General features: G+C 38.7%; 1 protein-coding gene across 1 annotated transcript in view; it reads left to right on the top strand.

Annotated features, from left to right (window-relative positions):
* Positions 1-7,787, top strand: part of LOC124861969 (receptor tyrosine-protein kinase erbB-4-like) — a 393,671-nt gene extending 385,884 nt beyond the window's left edge. Inside the window, exons 26-27 of the mRNA XM_047355966.1 lie at positions 4,922-5,207; positions 5,854-7,787. Coding sequence (XP_047211922.1) covers positions 4,922-5,207; positions 5,854-6,689 — 1,122 coding nt within the window. The 3' untranslated portion in view covers positions 6,690-7,787. The remainder of the gene's footprint in view (positions 1-4,921; positions 5,208-5,853) is intronic.
* Positions 7,788-16,884: the final 9,097 nt, after the last annotated feature.

Raw genomic sequence — 16,884 nt, 5'->3', positions numbered from 1 at the left:
AAGATCTCCTCAACCAGGGAGACAGCAACAGACAAAAAGAAGAATTTAGTGAAGATGGAACAGCAACAAGAAACTTAAATACAGCAGAGATGTGATAAACTACATGAAAACCAGGTGAGTACAATCAACGAAATGCAGAGCAGCGCAACTCAGCACAGAAAGGATCAAAATACAGCTGCAGATCATGACAGGACACCTTCACCCTCACACACCCCTAGGGAGGACTCCGGAAAAACTCCTAATTCCATAAGCGGTAAAAGCTGGAGGTAGACCAGAGATCCAGGAGCGCCCAAGAAGCTTGTCATGAGGTCGACCAGGTAAGGGACATACAAAGGAGCTCTGAAGGCTTAGACCCACAAAGGACCCCTGAAGACTGTAGCCCACGGTGGAGCTCTGCAGACTGGACCACTGGATGCAGAAACCCACAGAAGAGCTCTGGGACTCCAGTGAACCACAGTGAGAGACATTACTCACAAAAGGAGAAAACAGGGAACAATGGTGAACCTGAACAACCAGTTATTAGGTTGAAAGGAAGATTACTTTTCCATATGGGGCCAGGTGGGTTTGGATAGCTCATTTACTTAATAAATGTATCAACAAGGACTTGATGGAAGCTTGAATTCTGGTTTAAATCCAAAAACAACATTCTGTATTTACTCAGATTATTGGTCTGAAAACTTCTTTCACTCAGAACATTTAAGTATGGGGAAAAAGCAAACATAGAAGAAATCTGTAAGGGAGCAAATACTTTGCATATATTTTGAACTGCCTACGCTACTGTCCTTTATAAATACTCAAGGTGGTTAAAAGCTTGCAATACACCAGTGATTTTCTTCTGCTAGTGCTCTAGCTGCACCATTTCCATTCCAGCAGACTGGCTTAAATCTGGACTCTTTATGCACTCAGGTCCCCAGGCACCGTGTTTCATTACTCAGTGCTTTCTAAGCAAATAACACATCCCCTCTTAAAAAGCCCAAGTCATTTACTAATAGACAATAAGAGCAGGCTAATGCAGCATGCACCTTGCGCTGCTGGAACATGGCTTTGCATCTTATGCAGCTTTAACCCCTGCAATTTGCAAGTGTTTTCTTGCAGGAGACCAATGTTGAAGGTCAATAACCAGTCAAACACAGGGAAATAACTCATCTTTAATCTGGCTTCCTTTGAAACTAGAATCTAGTTATTTTTTATGCCTCTGCAGACGTGGTCTCACACAGTTATCTGAGTCGATTTGTCTTCGTACTTAGAAAAGAGGAACAGATAATGGTTTGCTTTGAAGCAGGATTGAAGTAAGAAATTTGGAGGAGGAGGCAGCTGATTGCAAGGAAGGTTAGACTGTAGGAGTAGGTGGACAGATATAACCCCAGGACATTTATTTTTCTCGTTGTCTTTTGTTGCTCTGCTTCCTGTAATTGTTGCTCAGCGCTCACCGTTTGCACGAGTGCAGAAGAGCTGGTCGAGATTAAACAGCCCACGGCGAGCCAACATGGCACCACAAGAAGCCCTCTGCTTCGCGTGTCATGTTTTCTTCTGGGGAGTTACGTTCTTTTTTTAAAGTTATGGTGTTAAATTTGCTTCTTCACCTGATTGCCGTCCATGGTCCCTGATGTCTGATGGGCACATACGCAAACCTTGGAAGTTTTTTAGACCTCCTGCAAGATTTTTGTATTAAAATTCTAGTTTTCCAGATACAATCAAGGTCTTAATCAATTCTTTGGCAATTTATAAGGTATATAGCTGTGTGTCGTCTGCATAGTTATGATAACTTACGTTATTGTTTATTAAAATCTGAGTTAGGGGTAGCATGTAGATATTGAATAGGAGGGGCCCTAAGATGGACCCTTGGAGAATGCCACATGTGATTTTTGTGGTCTCTGATGTAAAGTTACCTACTGACACAAAAAAGTCCCTGTCCTTCAAGTAGGATTTAAACCAATTAAGTGTTGTATCAGAAAGGCCGACCCAGTTTTCCAGGCGCTCTAATAAAATGGAGTGATCAACAGTGTCGAATGCTGCGATAAGGTCCAATAATACCAGCACTGTGGTTCTTCCACAGTCTGCGTTTATACGGATGTCACTGAACACCTTGACAAGAGCAGTCTCTGTACTGTGGTGAGCAGGAAGCCTGACTGGAAGACATCGAAGCGGTTGGTCATTGTTAGGAAGCTGTTTAACTGCTGAAACACAGCTTTTTCAATAATCTTACTGATGAAGGGGAGGTTTGATATAGGCCTGTAGTTCTGTAGTAGCAGCTTGTCCAAGTTGCTCTTTTTCAATAGAGGTTTGATAATTGCTGTTTTCAGGGCCTGGGGGAAAACACCTGACAAAAGGGACGTGTTTATTATTTGTGTTAAATCAGATGTTATTACAGGCAAAGCTTTCTTAAGGAAAGCTGTGTATAAAACACCGAGACAGCAGGAAGAAGAGCTTAGTTGGTGTACGATTTCTTCTAAGTTTTTGTAGTTTATTTGGTGAAATTGGGAAATTTTGTCATAATCAGTTCTAGTTGGAGACAAACTTTGGTACTGGAGTTGATGTGGATGTGCTGACTGCCCCTTTGATCTTTTGGGTTTTTTCAGTAAAGAATTTAGCAAATTCATTGTAGGCCCTGGTAGAGTGGAGTTCAGATGCTACAGTTACAGGAGGGTTTGTTAACCTGTCGACTGTGGCAAATAATGTACGAGCATTGTTAATATTTTTGCTGATGATCTCAGAAAAGAAAGATTATCTTGCATTTTTCAGTTGTAGGTTATATCTGTATAGTCTCTCTTTATAGATAATATAGTGAACCTGGAGTCCAGTCTTTCGCCACCTGCGTTCAGCTATTCGACACTCCTTTTTTTCACTTCTGACTGGTGGAGCACTTCTCCATGGAGACATTTTCTTTCCAGAAACGACTTTCACTTTAATTGGAACAATTGAATCAATGATGTCTGAGATTTTAGAATGGAAGTTTTCTACCAACTCATCTACATTGTTACAGGGCAAAGTGGAGGTAGAAGAGTAAATCTGGTTAAAGGTTTCAGCAGCACCGTCCTTAAAGATGCGTTTTCTTATCATGTCTCTTTGGCAAACTGAGTCATTGCAGATGATGCTTTCAAAAATAACAGAAAAGTGGTCAGATAGAGCAACATCAGTTACAGACACCTTGAAAATGTTTAGACCTTTAGTGATGATAAAGTCCAAAATATGTCCCTGTTTGCGCGTTTGCTGTTTAACATGTTGAGTCAAACCAACATTTCTAAGAGTGTCACATAGATCTATTGCACTTCTGTCTTCAGGATTGTCCATGTGAATGTGGAAGTTCCCACAATAATTAAACAGTCATAATCAACAGATAAAAGCTCATTAAAATGACTGATAAAGTTTGTTTTGGACTTAGGAGGCCTGTAAATATTCAAGAACATTGTTCGGAACGGGCTCTTTACCTGGAGAGCCAAATATTCAAGTGTGAAATTTGCCCCGAAATACTTTTTTACAATTTAGTAAATCTTTAAACAAAGTGGCCCCCCCTCCACCTTTTCTTTGCTGTCTGCTCTCACAAAGAAAATTGTAGTTTGGAGGAGTCGACTCTATCAGAATGGGAGGTTCATTAAATTCATGTAACCATGTTTCTATTAAAAACATAACATCAAGATCGTGGTCAGTAATGAAGTCATTGATTAAAAATGATTTTCCTGACAGAGATCTAATGTTTAATAAAGCCAGTTTATATGACTTAGTTGCTGATATTAACTCTGTGTCTGGTTGTACCTGACAGTTTATGGCTTTTTTTGATTGTTTATTACTATCTCTTATCCTTTTGGCTTTGTTCTTTCTGTCACCTATAAGCACAGAGATTTTACAACTATCTCCTATTAGGGGCCCAAGTTTTTCCTGGACATGATCATTTCTGATAGTTACCACTGGGGCCTAGACTCTATCACAGAGAAGTGATTAGGAGGAGATAGATTAGGAGGTGGTGGGGCTCTGCGGTATTTGGAAGATGTTGGTTTAGTAGCAGGGCCTCGTCCACGGGGGGTGTTGAATGGAGAAGACGTCAGAGCCATTTGGGTCCCGATTTTAAGAGCAAAAAGCGGGCTCAGTGGGGAGATGGGAGAGTTCTGTGCGGTCTGGGTCGGGGTCTGGGGGGAGGTTTTTTTTTCTCAGTGTTCTGATTGCCAGCTGAGTTGTTGAGCTCGCTGTCACTGTTTGGGATCGCAGGCAGAGTTGAATCATCGCTGTACCCCATATTCACCTCCACATTCACTTCTAGTCGATGGATTTTCATCTCCAAAAACAGCCAATTTCTGTAAAAGTTTGTCGAAGTCCTCTGTGGTGAAGGGAGGCATTTTGTGCTTATTAGCTGGAGTCAACTTGTCCTGCTTTCGAGTTCGATTATAAAAACATCAAAATCCTTTAGAAAAAAATAAAATAAAATAAAAGTAATCCTCGGGAGTCGCTGGTTAGAAGTAGTTTTAGTCCAATATTTCTGTAATTTTGGCTAAGAGATAAAAAGTTAGGAGTAAAAGAATGCAAGCAAGCAGGGAGCTTAGGAGAAAAGCGTCTGAGCAGGCAGAGAGGCAGAAGCAGAAAGCAAGAGGCAGAAGCAGAAAGACTATGGATGGATGGGATAAAAGATGGTAAAACAGGACTGAAAAGGATGAAAAACAAAATGGCTGGGGGACAGACGGACGGACGGACGGATGGATTTCTATACATATCGAGTCTTGGAAAACAATCCTATCTAATTCCATGCATTCCCTGACTTTATGCATCCTGTACTTTAACTGGCAGTATTATAAGTAAAAAATGTGAATTGATAACCTGTTATTAAAAATTACATGTTTATACAACAATTAAATATTTGTTGTATTCTTAATAATCTGTAGTGTAAACAGCAGTGTTTTCTACTATTTAGTTAATCCATTCTTTACCACAGAACCAGTTTGGCTATCAGGATGGAGGCCCAAATGTGGTGGAAGGAGTCCTGGCCTGTGCCCAAGGCAGTGGGAACCAGGAAGCTTCGGGGAGCCAGGGTCCGGCTCTGGAAGACCAGCATTGTAATGGGAGCCTGCATAAAAAGAGCCAGAGCCAAGCTATGGGGGATGACAGTGGGGCCCAGAGATACAGCGCCGACCCCACAATTTTTCTGGGGGAGAGAACGTCCAGAGGAGACACCGATGAGGACGTCTACATGATGGCAATGAAAGACAAGAGTTCCTCAGGTACTCTCAGGGGAAAATAGAGTATAACAAAACTTAAGAAAAGCTAAATTAGGAGAGGCTATGCATTATGGTAAATCTGGATGTTGTTCTCCCATGCCTTTGCTCATTGCATCACTAAATACAACCTTACAGTAGTACTGTTTGCCCCTCATTTTGCTTGTTCATTTTATCTTTGCTTTATTGATTAACATTCCTTCTGAGTTTACATTCACAGCGGTTTGTGTCAGTTACTACTACCGAGTCATGCTTTGCCTTTGATCATAATGCAGTCCACCAGGCCTTTCTTTGATTATTGAGCTTCAAATGCAACAAAGCCCGAAGCAAAACGCATCCAACGCAGAGTTGAAGAGTTGACGAGTGGGCAAAATCAATAAGTTTTACAGCTCACTGTTACAGCGCATGGAAGCTGTGGAGAAGGGTTATTTGTTTGCCCCATTGACCCCCAACACATGGAGTTTCCACTGTTGGCATCCTGCCCATCTGGTCCTCAGTGGCTGCCATTGTTGCCATTATTATACCCTCAATAGTCACTGATTTTTTTTTTAAACTTTCTTTTAAAATCTATTCATATTTATTTTCTTGTCCTCTAATTTCATTTCAATATCTGTCAAAATTCTTTATCATCTTTCTCTGATCTGTCCTGCAGAGTACCTGAACCCTATTGAGGAGAACCCCTTCGTATCCAGACGTAAAAATGGTGAGATCCATGCCTTGGACAACCCTGGGTACCACAGCACACCCAACAGTCAACCTAAAGGAGAGGACGAGTACATCAATGAGCCCCTCTACCTCAACACCTTCCACAGTTCTGCTGAGCTTGGCCTGGAAGCCCTGAGGAGAAATGGTCTACCCTTACCCAACCTGGCTCCTACTTCCATCTTAGCCTCAACGCCAGGCTCCCACCTCCCACTTACAATTCAGACCAGCCTGCCCCACTACCCTCTGGCCTCAGCACAACCATCTCCTGCTGGCCTGCCCTGCCTCCATGCTCCAGCAGCTCACATTCTCCATGCCAACAACACTGTCAGACCTGCGGGGCAGCCTGGGAATCCAGGTGGCTCTGTCACTCAGAGCCAAACAGGAACTTCTGCTCAAGCCCAGGTGAGTCAAGCAGGTTCCCTGTCCACTTCAGCCACCATTGGGCATGGTAGCCTGCCAGCATACCAGAGCTACACCACCTCACATCCAGGGAGCATGATGAAGCATGGAGTGCATACATCAGGAAAGGGCAGTGGGAAGAAGCTCAAGGTAACCTTTGACAATCCTGAATACTGGCAGCACAGCTTGCCTCCAAAATCAACCATACAGGTGGCCCCTGATGGGGCACAAGGAGGCACTGCCAACACCAAGCTCTTCTACAAGCAGAATGGACACATAAGGCCAGTGGTAGCTGAAAACTCTGAGTACATGTCTGAATTTGCTCTGAAGTCTGGCACCATTCTGCCACCCCCACCCTACAGGCAGCGAAACACTGTGGTCTAGATTGCCCCCCCAATCTAGCTCTTGCCTCCTGCCATCTAGACATCCTTTCTGGTTCCATCATCAGTGGCGTCAAATAAAAACCCGCCCCAACTCTTTCCAGATAATGATCCATCTGCTGTAGCAACATCCAAAGGAGTTGGACAGGTACAACCAACTCGAACACCTTTCCTATATTCAGTCCAGTCCATTTCTGTTTTGTAGATAGAGACTATCTTCCAACTCACTGAGATGGTTATGGTGACAAAGATCAGACATGGACGGTGACTCTGTGATGTTGTACCAAGGCAGACGCACAACTCTCAGACATAAAAGAACAAGCTTTGGGGACATGAACTCACTGCCAGCCACTTCGGTGACACTTTTGTGAGAGAAACAAAAAGTTTTCTGTTATTTTCCAGCAAAAACAGCCAGTGGGTGAGCAATAGATTCTTAAGAAAACAGGCACCAATTTGTCAGGTTTTGCATACGACCTTAAAAGGAGGTGAAAAAAAGCAAAATGTGGGCAAATGATGCAGAGTTTGTTTAGTTTGTGGAAGAGCAACATAAAAAGACTTGATCAGTCATATTCAGTGTTTTTGCCTTTGGAAATATACCGAGTGTTTATGAAGTTTTCATCAAATTTGTGAAACCCATCGATTCCTACTGTTACTGTGATACTGTGATGGCCAGAACTACAGTGATCCCTTTTATTTGTAGTTCTACAGACTGTATATCATCGCCTGACAATATTCAGGGCAACCACTGTTTTTTGTTTTTTTTGTTTGATTTTGCTGGCCTGCTGTAAACTTAGAGATAATAATCAAAATGAGGTTCAAGGGGAAAAAATACACTGTTATTACTTTTCTATACACTGGTTTCATTGCTGAAAATTTAGATTTTCTACACTGGTTTTTCATTCACACCACTAAGCTGACTTTGATGAGTAAATGTCATGGAAATTGCTGCATCGTAATTGAGTGTGAAGATCATCCAAAGAGTGTCAGAACTCAAAATGGTGATCACAGGGAGAGAAAGTGCTAAAAAACAAACATCTACTGGGAACCAACTAATGAAGACCTCAATGAATGAAGAAGGCAGCACCAGCAGAGCACAGCACAGTAAAACAGACAACTTTTTAAATGTGTGAATCTGGGTTTGCATCAGTGTGATTGGGATGAGTGAGTGAGTGTGTGTGTGTGTGGGTGTGGGTGGGTGGGTGTGTGTGTGTGTTTCATCAAGCCAGCTTGGCCCCTTTGAGAGAGAGAAAAGAAAAACAAGTTGCAGATATCAGTGACAGTGTAACTAAGAGCTAGAGATGTTAACCAGCAGTAGGCTTAAACAAGGCTCTTAAATGTATGGAGACCGGCGAATCCAGACCAAATTGAAAGCTCTCGAAATGGGGTTGATGGTAACAAATCTCCTGAAACCTTTCAGAGTTCTCCCAAATCTGCTTTTCTGGTTTTACACTAGATCTGTTGACACACCCTGTGAGACAGTACCCTTTATTTGGCATAATTTGGTGATTCTTACAGAAAACCTGATGAAAGCCATTTCAATGCAATTTCTTACTGAATGGGACAACTCAAAACCCAGATTAACATTACTCCTATTGAATACACAGAAAAACACCAAAACTTTAAACTCCTACTTTAAAGCTGCAGTAGGGAGGTCTAAGAAAACCATGAGCTTAGCCTGAAAATTTGAACAAGCACACCTTACAGGTCCTTCCTCCTTGCTCTCTGCTGTGCTACAGCCCTTCCTCCACAACACAACAACATAGTGACAGTTTTAACAAATATGTAAAAAATACATTTTAACAAAAGTTACCTACTGCAACTTTAACTTAACCAATCTTCACCTGCAACAAAATGTTGTGGTTTCTAGCTATCGCCTCACTGCAACTGACTGGCCTTTTCATGACTGGAAAGATGTCTAAACAGGTCAATTGTCTCGTACATGAGGGAAAACTGTAGTAGCCTTCTTTCAGCCAACTAACCAGCAGTACATAGAAACAAGTGGAGATGTGTTGAGAGTGTTATTCTATACTCTATACAGGTAGAGAAAACTTTGGCATCTCCTTACAAATGGTTTAAGGGACTTTTTAAAGCCTTGGTGGACCTTGATACCAGTAATTTGCCCATGCCTAGCTCATCTTACCATTACAAGAATCTTTCTATTTACCAAAGTAATTTCAAATTCTAGTACAGATAGTGCTTCCATCTTCAGTTAGGTTGCTCAAATTCTGTGTGTCAAACTAAGTGTCTCCTAGATAAAACCTTATGAATATGAAAGCTTTGGTTTATAAAACACTGCTTTATAGTCATAATGATCATTAGTAGCATAAAGCCAAGAACCACAAAACTCCTCTGACTCCAAAGGTTATTATTGACTCATACAAGTTAAAAGCCAAATAAAGGACCAAGGAGTTTTGTAATGTAATTTCCTTAGTTTTGGTTGAATAAACTAATTAGTTTGACTGGATGCCTTAAAGGACTTTAATACCAACCGTTCATCACATTTACTGAACCCTCCACATTCTGGTAAAGATGTGTAGAAAGCTTTAGAAAGGATTAATACATGATTGCAGTAGCATAGCCTCGAACTGAACATTTTTCTAGAACCTCACACACCTTTACCAGGTGTTTTGATTTTGACACAAGGACAAGCTAACATACAGACCAAGCGACAGCCAAGTTTAGTGGTAGCTACCAAGTAAATGTGCTTCATAATTCTGATGGGTGGCGCTCCTTTGTTTATTATATTTGGATATATTTTCTGATGCAAAAAGCACAATCAGCTGAAGTTCTTTCTTGTAAACAAGGGAAAAGTGTAGAAGCCTTCTTTCAGCCAGCTGGCTAACATTGTGCAGCATTTTAAAAATTAGTTTAAAAAATAGTCCCGACAGTGATATAGGCGCCAAAGGTGTCAAAAAATGCACCGCTGTTATTTGCTAGGGAAACAACGCACACCATGACATCTGGTCGGTGGCCAACACGCCAAGGAGGTGATCCGTTTCGAAACCCATCTATTCAAGAGCCTCATTATGGTTGCACTAGCTGCCCTTCTTATGTGTTGCTTTACTAGTTCTTCTTCTATAGGTATTTGTAGGGCCGTTTCCGGTGGTAAAATAGTTCACTATTCTTTACATCTTGTCATCATGTAAAAAAAATATATATTACCTGCCATTCAGTTTCTCACGAAACTGGCTATTCAGGTGGGAACACTAGTTTAAATATAGACATAAAGAAGGAATGCTAAGCTAATATTTTGAAGTTGTTTAAAAGATTTACATAGTGAACATTTTAGGCTATTGCAAATGTATTTCGGTTTAGTAAGTTATGTTTTCGTAGCCCCACCTTCTGGCATAAACGGATAACTGCATTTAGCCAAAATCCATAGATCTGTTCTGATTCTTCCAATGTGTGTCAACGGCGTCAATTAAAGCCGATGTGCAGTGTGGGTTCCCCTGTATTCTTCAGATTACCAGTGAAAAAATTACTTATTGATTTTTCCTAAGAAAATAGTTGTTAAATTTGCTACTGAAGCCTCTGCAGGCAGACTGCTGAAAAAAAAAAGAGTTTTAAAAGACTAATATTCTTCACTTTGTAATTACCAAGCAGTAAAACTGTTGTCAGTGTTAAAACTGTTTTTCATGTTATGAAAAAAATCCATCAGAGCTATTTTCTTATTTACCTTATTTATATATTTAAGCATGTTTTGAAAGAGTTCGACTTCACACATGTAAAGCTGTATATGTTTTTCCTTTCCCTTAAGCACTTTGATCAACAACGCAGGTAGAAAGTGTGTGTTTCTATTATGTCTCACTGAAATATTCAACTTGTTTATCTGGTAGTTTAACACTTAACGAATCAAAAGCTTAAACGCGAGTCTAAGGAAAGTAATGTGTTCAAGAGTTCAATGGCGGGGGGAACGAAGACACATTTAAAGGTGTTTCCTGCCAGCTTAAAAAAATCTTCTTGTTTCAGTGTTAACATAATATTTAATAATTTCAATGAACAGATTATGACTAATTTATGAAGTAGTATCTTGTAGCCACTGTTAGAACTCTAATTCTGTGAAATTGGACACAACATTTAATATAAAGTTAAATATTTATAGCCTGTTTCAGCTTGTTTACGCAGAAAAAAGGAAGCAACAGTCAATTCTAGCATATTGAATTGAAAAAAGGGATGGCAAGTGTAAAAGAACATATGCCTGGTTTTGTTTGCCCTTAATTAAACTACAGGCAAAGGCAAAATATATAAATAAAGCAAAATACATAAAAATCATTGGAATTCGGACTAGGCTAATTTAGTTATTGAAACGGAGAGAATCCACGGCAATAACAACTGTTCTGTTTAAACCTAATCTAATTTTTGGTTTTCACTGACCTACTGATTAAAAAAAAGAGACCCTTTAGAGCTGAGCTTATCCCAGTTATGTTTTGTCTTTTAAAAGATTTGATAATCATTCTGTGTCTATAAAAAGGTTTATTTTACCTGCACTGATGACTCATGTTTACTTTGGTCTTGAGCTGTGTTACCTCCTGCTAATCAGCTGAGGACGAAGCATTTGGGTGACTCATAGCAATCCAAAAAAAAAAAAACCCCCACAAAACAAAACTTTCTTTAGGGGTTTTTGTTTGGTTTTAGTTGCAACATCTATCTTTTTTAAAATATTCTTTACCAGTTTGATTTGTTTGCACAAAACATGGAAAGCCCCAGAAGGTAGCTTCAAACTGATTTTTTTCTGAAACACGACAGTTTGGACAGATTTCTTTGTTATTTTAGAACATAGTCATTTATGTGAATCTGGCACAGATTATATATCTTTCGGAAAACCTTTGCTGGTTGGTACTGCTGGCATGAAAAACCATAAACCAATCTGTTGTTTTCATCTAAAGAGATCTTTTTTTTTGCTTTATTTGGGACAGATTTTTATATATATCATTTTATTTTAGGATACTGTTTACTCAAAGCCACAGCTCACAAAAAACCTGAACATGAAGTATGGCCTGTAGTTGTTTTTTTCCACTGTACAAGAACCACAAGATAGTTTTGTGTCTTTGTGTATTTTGAGAAACAAATAGCATTATTGAAGTGCTTGAAAGTTTTTTATTTACTTAAGAACGTACTTCTGTATGTGCAAATTAGCTTAACACATGTTTTTTAGGTATTTACCTATAGCAGTTTACGCTGTAGGCGCAGAAAACCGAAAGTCACAGAAGTTAGTTTCATCTTTTCGTATTAACACTGAGCTCCAGTTCAGTGTATAGTTAAGCCAAACCCCAAGCTCTGCAAATGCTTGTTTATTCTTTTTAAAACTGGCCTAACATTTGCCTTTTTTTAGATTTATTAGTTAACCATTTTGTACTGTAGGCACATAAAGATGAAAGTCAATCTCGTGTAATCAAATGGAATTTTGTTTTCTAAAAATAGAGGTTTTTCCTTATTTAAAAACCTTTTCATGTTTATATGAACTGTAATAAAACACTGGCAATTTCTTAGAAAGTCATTTAACAGAGTTTGTACAGCAGGCATAGAAAACTGAAAAACACGGTAGTTAGTGACATGTTTTCATGTTGACAGAGATATAAAAATGTGTGTACACAGCTCTAAAAATGTTTTTTTCATTTAAGAACCTACAAATGTGTTAACTTGATTTATAAATCAAACCAGTTCATATTGGAGGAATTGACAATAGGAAATTTCCTGTTTTCAGAGTTTTTGGAAGAAACAGAACTACACAAATATTGTGTGAAAATCTTTTTAAATAACTCACTCATGTATGCATGAACTTGGCCTAACAGTTTTAAGCAAGTGACCTAAATCAGTTTGTGCTTTATGTGGAGAAAACCGGAAGCTCCTTCGAGGATACATATGTGAACTTCGCTAAACACCTGATTTTGTTTTAGATATTTTTCAAAATCAGTTTTACCTCTAGGCACAGAAAAACAGAAGCTAGGGAGTCTCATGAGATTTTTTTTTTTTAAAGAGAACTACAACACCCACACAAATACTCGATTATATTTATTTTCTTTACTTGAGAACACACAAGTGAACCAGTTTGTACTGTAGGTATGAAAACTAAAGGACAGACGTTTTGTTTTATCAAATGGAAATGACGAAAACAAACTATACAAATACCTATTTATATATGTTTCATTATTTTAAAAAACAGCTTATGAATATGTGAATTTGGTCAAACGCTGACATGTTCTTCTTTTGGGTTTCTGTGGAAACTATTTTATAACGAAGGCAACGAAGACCGGCAAGGGCCCCGGGCTGGCATTACACTAGGTCTCATGTTCTGAAATGATTTTTTTTTTTTTTGAGGCCAACATATACTTGGTCATTGTTATTTAAGAACCTACTCATGTATTTGAAAGTTTGGACCATATCATTTAAATCAATTTGTACTGTACGCACAGAAAACCAGATGGCTAAAAAGACAGATATTTAATTTATAAAACAGGTTTCGAAAGGGTTTTTTTTCACATTTTTATCCAATAGTATAACCGCGTATGTGTGAAGGACGTCTGGCACAGTTTTTTTAAATATTCTTTCACTCTATTGATTACCTAGACAGAAAAGGCCAATTACTGAAACACCTCGCTGGTTAGCAAATGTTTGAATATAACAAAGAGTTTTGCTCTTCTCGGATGACAATAACATTAAAATGTTTGTCCGGAACAAAACTAATCTGACTAATATTTCAAGAGATATCTGGGACAGTCTGAGTGTGTGTGTGTGTGTGTGTGTGTGTGTGTGTGGTTATATTTTCTCCATGCTATCAAGGACGTACACTATATTGCCAAACGTATTGGGCCACACCACCAAGTGTTCCAGTCACTTCCGTGGCTGCAGGTGTATAAAGTTTAGTGTGGAGAAACTTGACTGGCCTGCACCGTCCTGACCTCAATGGATTAGAGCAGAGGTTGCAGTTCTGGTTTTCTCATCTAACTATGAACACACTCCTAAACCTTGTGGAAGATGTTTACAGAATCGTTGCTATTGCTGGCAACATTGGGTTCATCAACAAATTGGACCTTATAGATTAACAATAGGATGCTATCAATGTTCATGTGCATGTAAAAGTAGACAGACAAATACTTTTGCCAATATAGTGTAGTTTATCCACTATAAAGTCACCTACTGTACATTATTTAACATGTTTGTAAATCTAGCTCCATACTTTTAATCGCACAATATTTAATCACCTAAATGACAATTTATCTTTTTTTTCCTAATGAAATATCAGTTCAGTTTAATTGTACAGAATCTGTGGTTGATGGGGGTTCCTCCAAATTTTATCTACACATACTACAACAACAAATGTGAATAGTATTTTTCTAAAGCACTGTAATGCCCGACATGGTGAATTTGTACATAATGGCGCCGATGCTTTGAATTTATATCGGCCTTCTCTCCAGCTTTGTTTTCTCCTGCATATCACAACTTGTACAAAAAGAGACTTACATATCTGAGTGTATCTTTGGACTAATGGGGATTTGTTTTTAAACGTGCTTGTTGACCTTTTTATCATGTAAAACTCTGTTCAGTGGCCCTACTCCAGGCCTTGGTGGCTGTCCTCATGTATTATTTCATTTTATGTAAACATTCAGACTCTGTAAAAGTAACGGAGGCAGGCTGATCGGTGTAATTTAATATTTCAGTTCCTTCGTATCTGCCAGATTAACTCACCCATATTTACAAGCCTATTTTCCACCGTAAGTCCTTTTATTTATCATCACAACTGTGAAACCAGTGCTGCCAACTAACCTAGACAGTGCTACTTGCTCTGCTTCGTTTCTACTAAATATATTACTGAGCCAAGTCTAACTTCATCCTTTTTCTGAAAAGCAGAGCACATCTGTCTCAAGCCAGCTTGTTTCCCTTTTCATTTCTGCCTTTTTTTTTTTTTTTTGCATGCTTTTAGAGGTGATATAATGGAGAGAAGGCGTCATCGGCTACCCTTGTTTGTCCTTTGACACTTTCCTCCTCTTATCATCATTATCATTGGTGACCATCTCTCTTCATGTCCTTCGAGATTACACCCAAAGCTTTATATCAGAGAAATACCCTTCCTCATGTTTGTTACATGAATCTGTCAAAAGTATATTTTTAATTTAATATAAATAAAGATTGATTCCGTATTTTTTGGGTCATTTTGGTGTGATTCTTTTGCAGAAAATCTACAGATGCTGAAATTTCGTAAATATTGGCGCTGTTTGAATACATTCAGGCTTTATTGGGCAAAGTCTGTTTTTAGCAATAGGAAATATAAACCAAAAGTATTTGCCCCCTTACACATTTGTCGTCAAGCAGCTTTTAATATGAGACAAGATAACCTGAGTGCAAAAATACAAAAGGCAAAGATTTTATTTCTTAGGTGTAAAAAGCTGTCTAAACCAACCCATATGTGAAAACGTAATTGTCCCCTTAACCTAATAACAGCAACAATTGCTATTAAGGACTTTTGGTCTACTCTTTGCAGAGTTTAGCCACATTGCAGGGTTTTTGAGCATAAACATCACAGCTTTTCAATCAAGTTAAAGTCCAGACATTGACTAGGCCATACCTCGGACCTTTGTCCTGCAGCACAATCCATGTGTGCTTGAGCCCGAAGTCACTGACCAAAAGTTCTACTCCCCAAACCAAGAAATACTTTCCCAAAAACATGGGAATCAACAAGAGGGTTATTTTGTGAAAATTGGAAATGGACCTTAGTATTTCACGGTGGCCTTAGAACTCTCCCAAAAAACTTTGCCCAGTCTCTTCCTTATTATGGAATCATGAACATGATCTTAGTGAGGCCTGCAAGTGAGTCCTGCAGTGCCTAAAATGTTGTTTAAAAATATTTTGTGACCTCCCAGATGAGTTAATGAAGCCCTCTTGGAGCAATTGTGGTAGGTCGGCCACCTCCTAGGAAGTCACACCAATGTTCCTTGTTTTCTCCATTTGTGGATAATGGTTCTCACTGAATGGTTCTCTGGAGTCTGAAAGCTTCACAAATGGTTTTGCAACCCTTTCCAGACCAACAGATGTCAGTCACTTTGTCTCTCAACTGTTCTTGGATTTCTTTCGGAAAGGGCATGATGTGTTGCTTTTTGAGATCTTTCACCCTACCTTATGTTGTTAGGCAGGTTCTATTAAAATTATTTCTTGATTCTACAATGGGTGTTATTGCATTTTTATTCGAGGTCAGGTTTATTGCAGGTTTATTCGAGGCTCTTTGTGGCAACTTAAAATTGGTATTTAAAGGGTGTTTTAAACAACTGAACAGCTAAACAACTTTAAGGTTTTCAATAATAGAACGGAAATAAATAAAAGACGGAAATATATAGATAGGTCTGTGGGAAATCTGTTGGGTAGGAAAATACAACAGGGATATGTTTGAGGAGAAAATATATCAGTGCTTCAGAAATAAAAGGACAGTAAAATAATTTGGAAAATAATATATTTTGAGGAAAAAAAACATGTTTTTAATATGGTAATGAACATGGTAATAAACATGAAAAAATAAAAGGGCTGGGACAAAATGAAAAGTGAAAAAAATCACTTTTTAAAATGTACAGTTCTAGAAAAAAGTATAACTGAAAATTTATGGTTTAAATATAAAATAAGCATAATAGCAAAGAGATTAATTACAATAGTTAAAGATTAAAATAGAAATATCTATTTATATCTGATCAAATAATTAACTGTTGATTAAATCTCTTCTTTTTATAATTTTGTTGTATTTATTCACTCTAGCTTATACGCCTAACTACTTTTTGGCCCAGTAATTATGTTATTGAGTCATTTATTTATTTATGTATGTATTTTTAAATATGGCAGGTTTGGTCCTCCATACTTACATCCCTTCCTTCTGTATGTCTTTTCTTTGTCTATTCATTGTGTCCTTCCTTTTTTCATTCCTTCCATCCTCCTTTTCTTCCTTTATCGTGTCACCGTTGCCTTCATTCCTTGTGTCCTTCCTTTTGTTCCCCTTTTATAGCCTTCCTGCCTTCCACCAATGTGCACTTTTCTCCCTTCCTTGAGTTCTTCCTTTTCTTTCCTTCCTTGTTGCCTTCTTTTCTTTCTTTTGTTGTGCGCTACCTTTCTTTACTTCCTGTTTGTCATTTTTTTCCTTTTGTTTTTCCTTCATTTCTTTTCTTCCTTGTGTCTTTCTGTCCTTGTGACCTGTCTTTTGTTTCCTTATGCCCTGCCTTACC

The sequence above is a fragment of the Girardinichthys multiradiatus genome, chromosome 24, assembly GCF_021462225.1.
Source record: "Girardinichthys multiradiatus isolate DD_20200921_A chromosome 24, DD_fGirMul_XY1, whole genome shotgun sequence".
Lineage (NCBI taxonomy): Eukaryota > Metazoa > Chordata > Actinopteri > Cyprinodontiformes > Goodeidae > Girardinichthys > Girardinichthys multiradiatus.
This window is presented reverse-complemented; position numbering and strand designations above follow the sequence as displayed.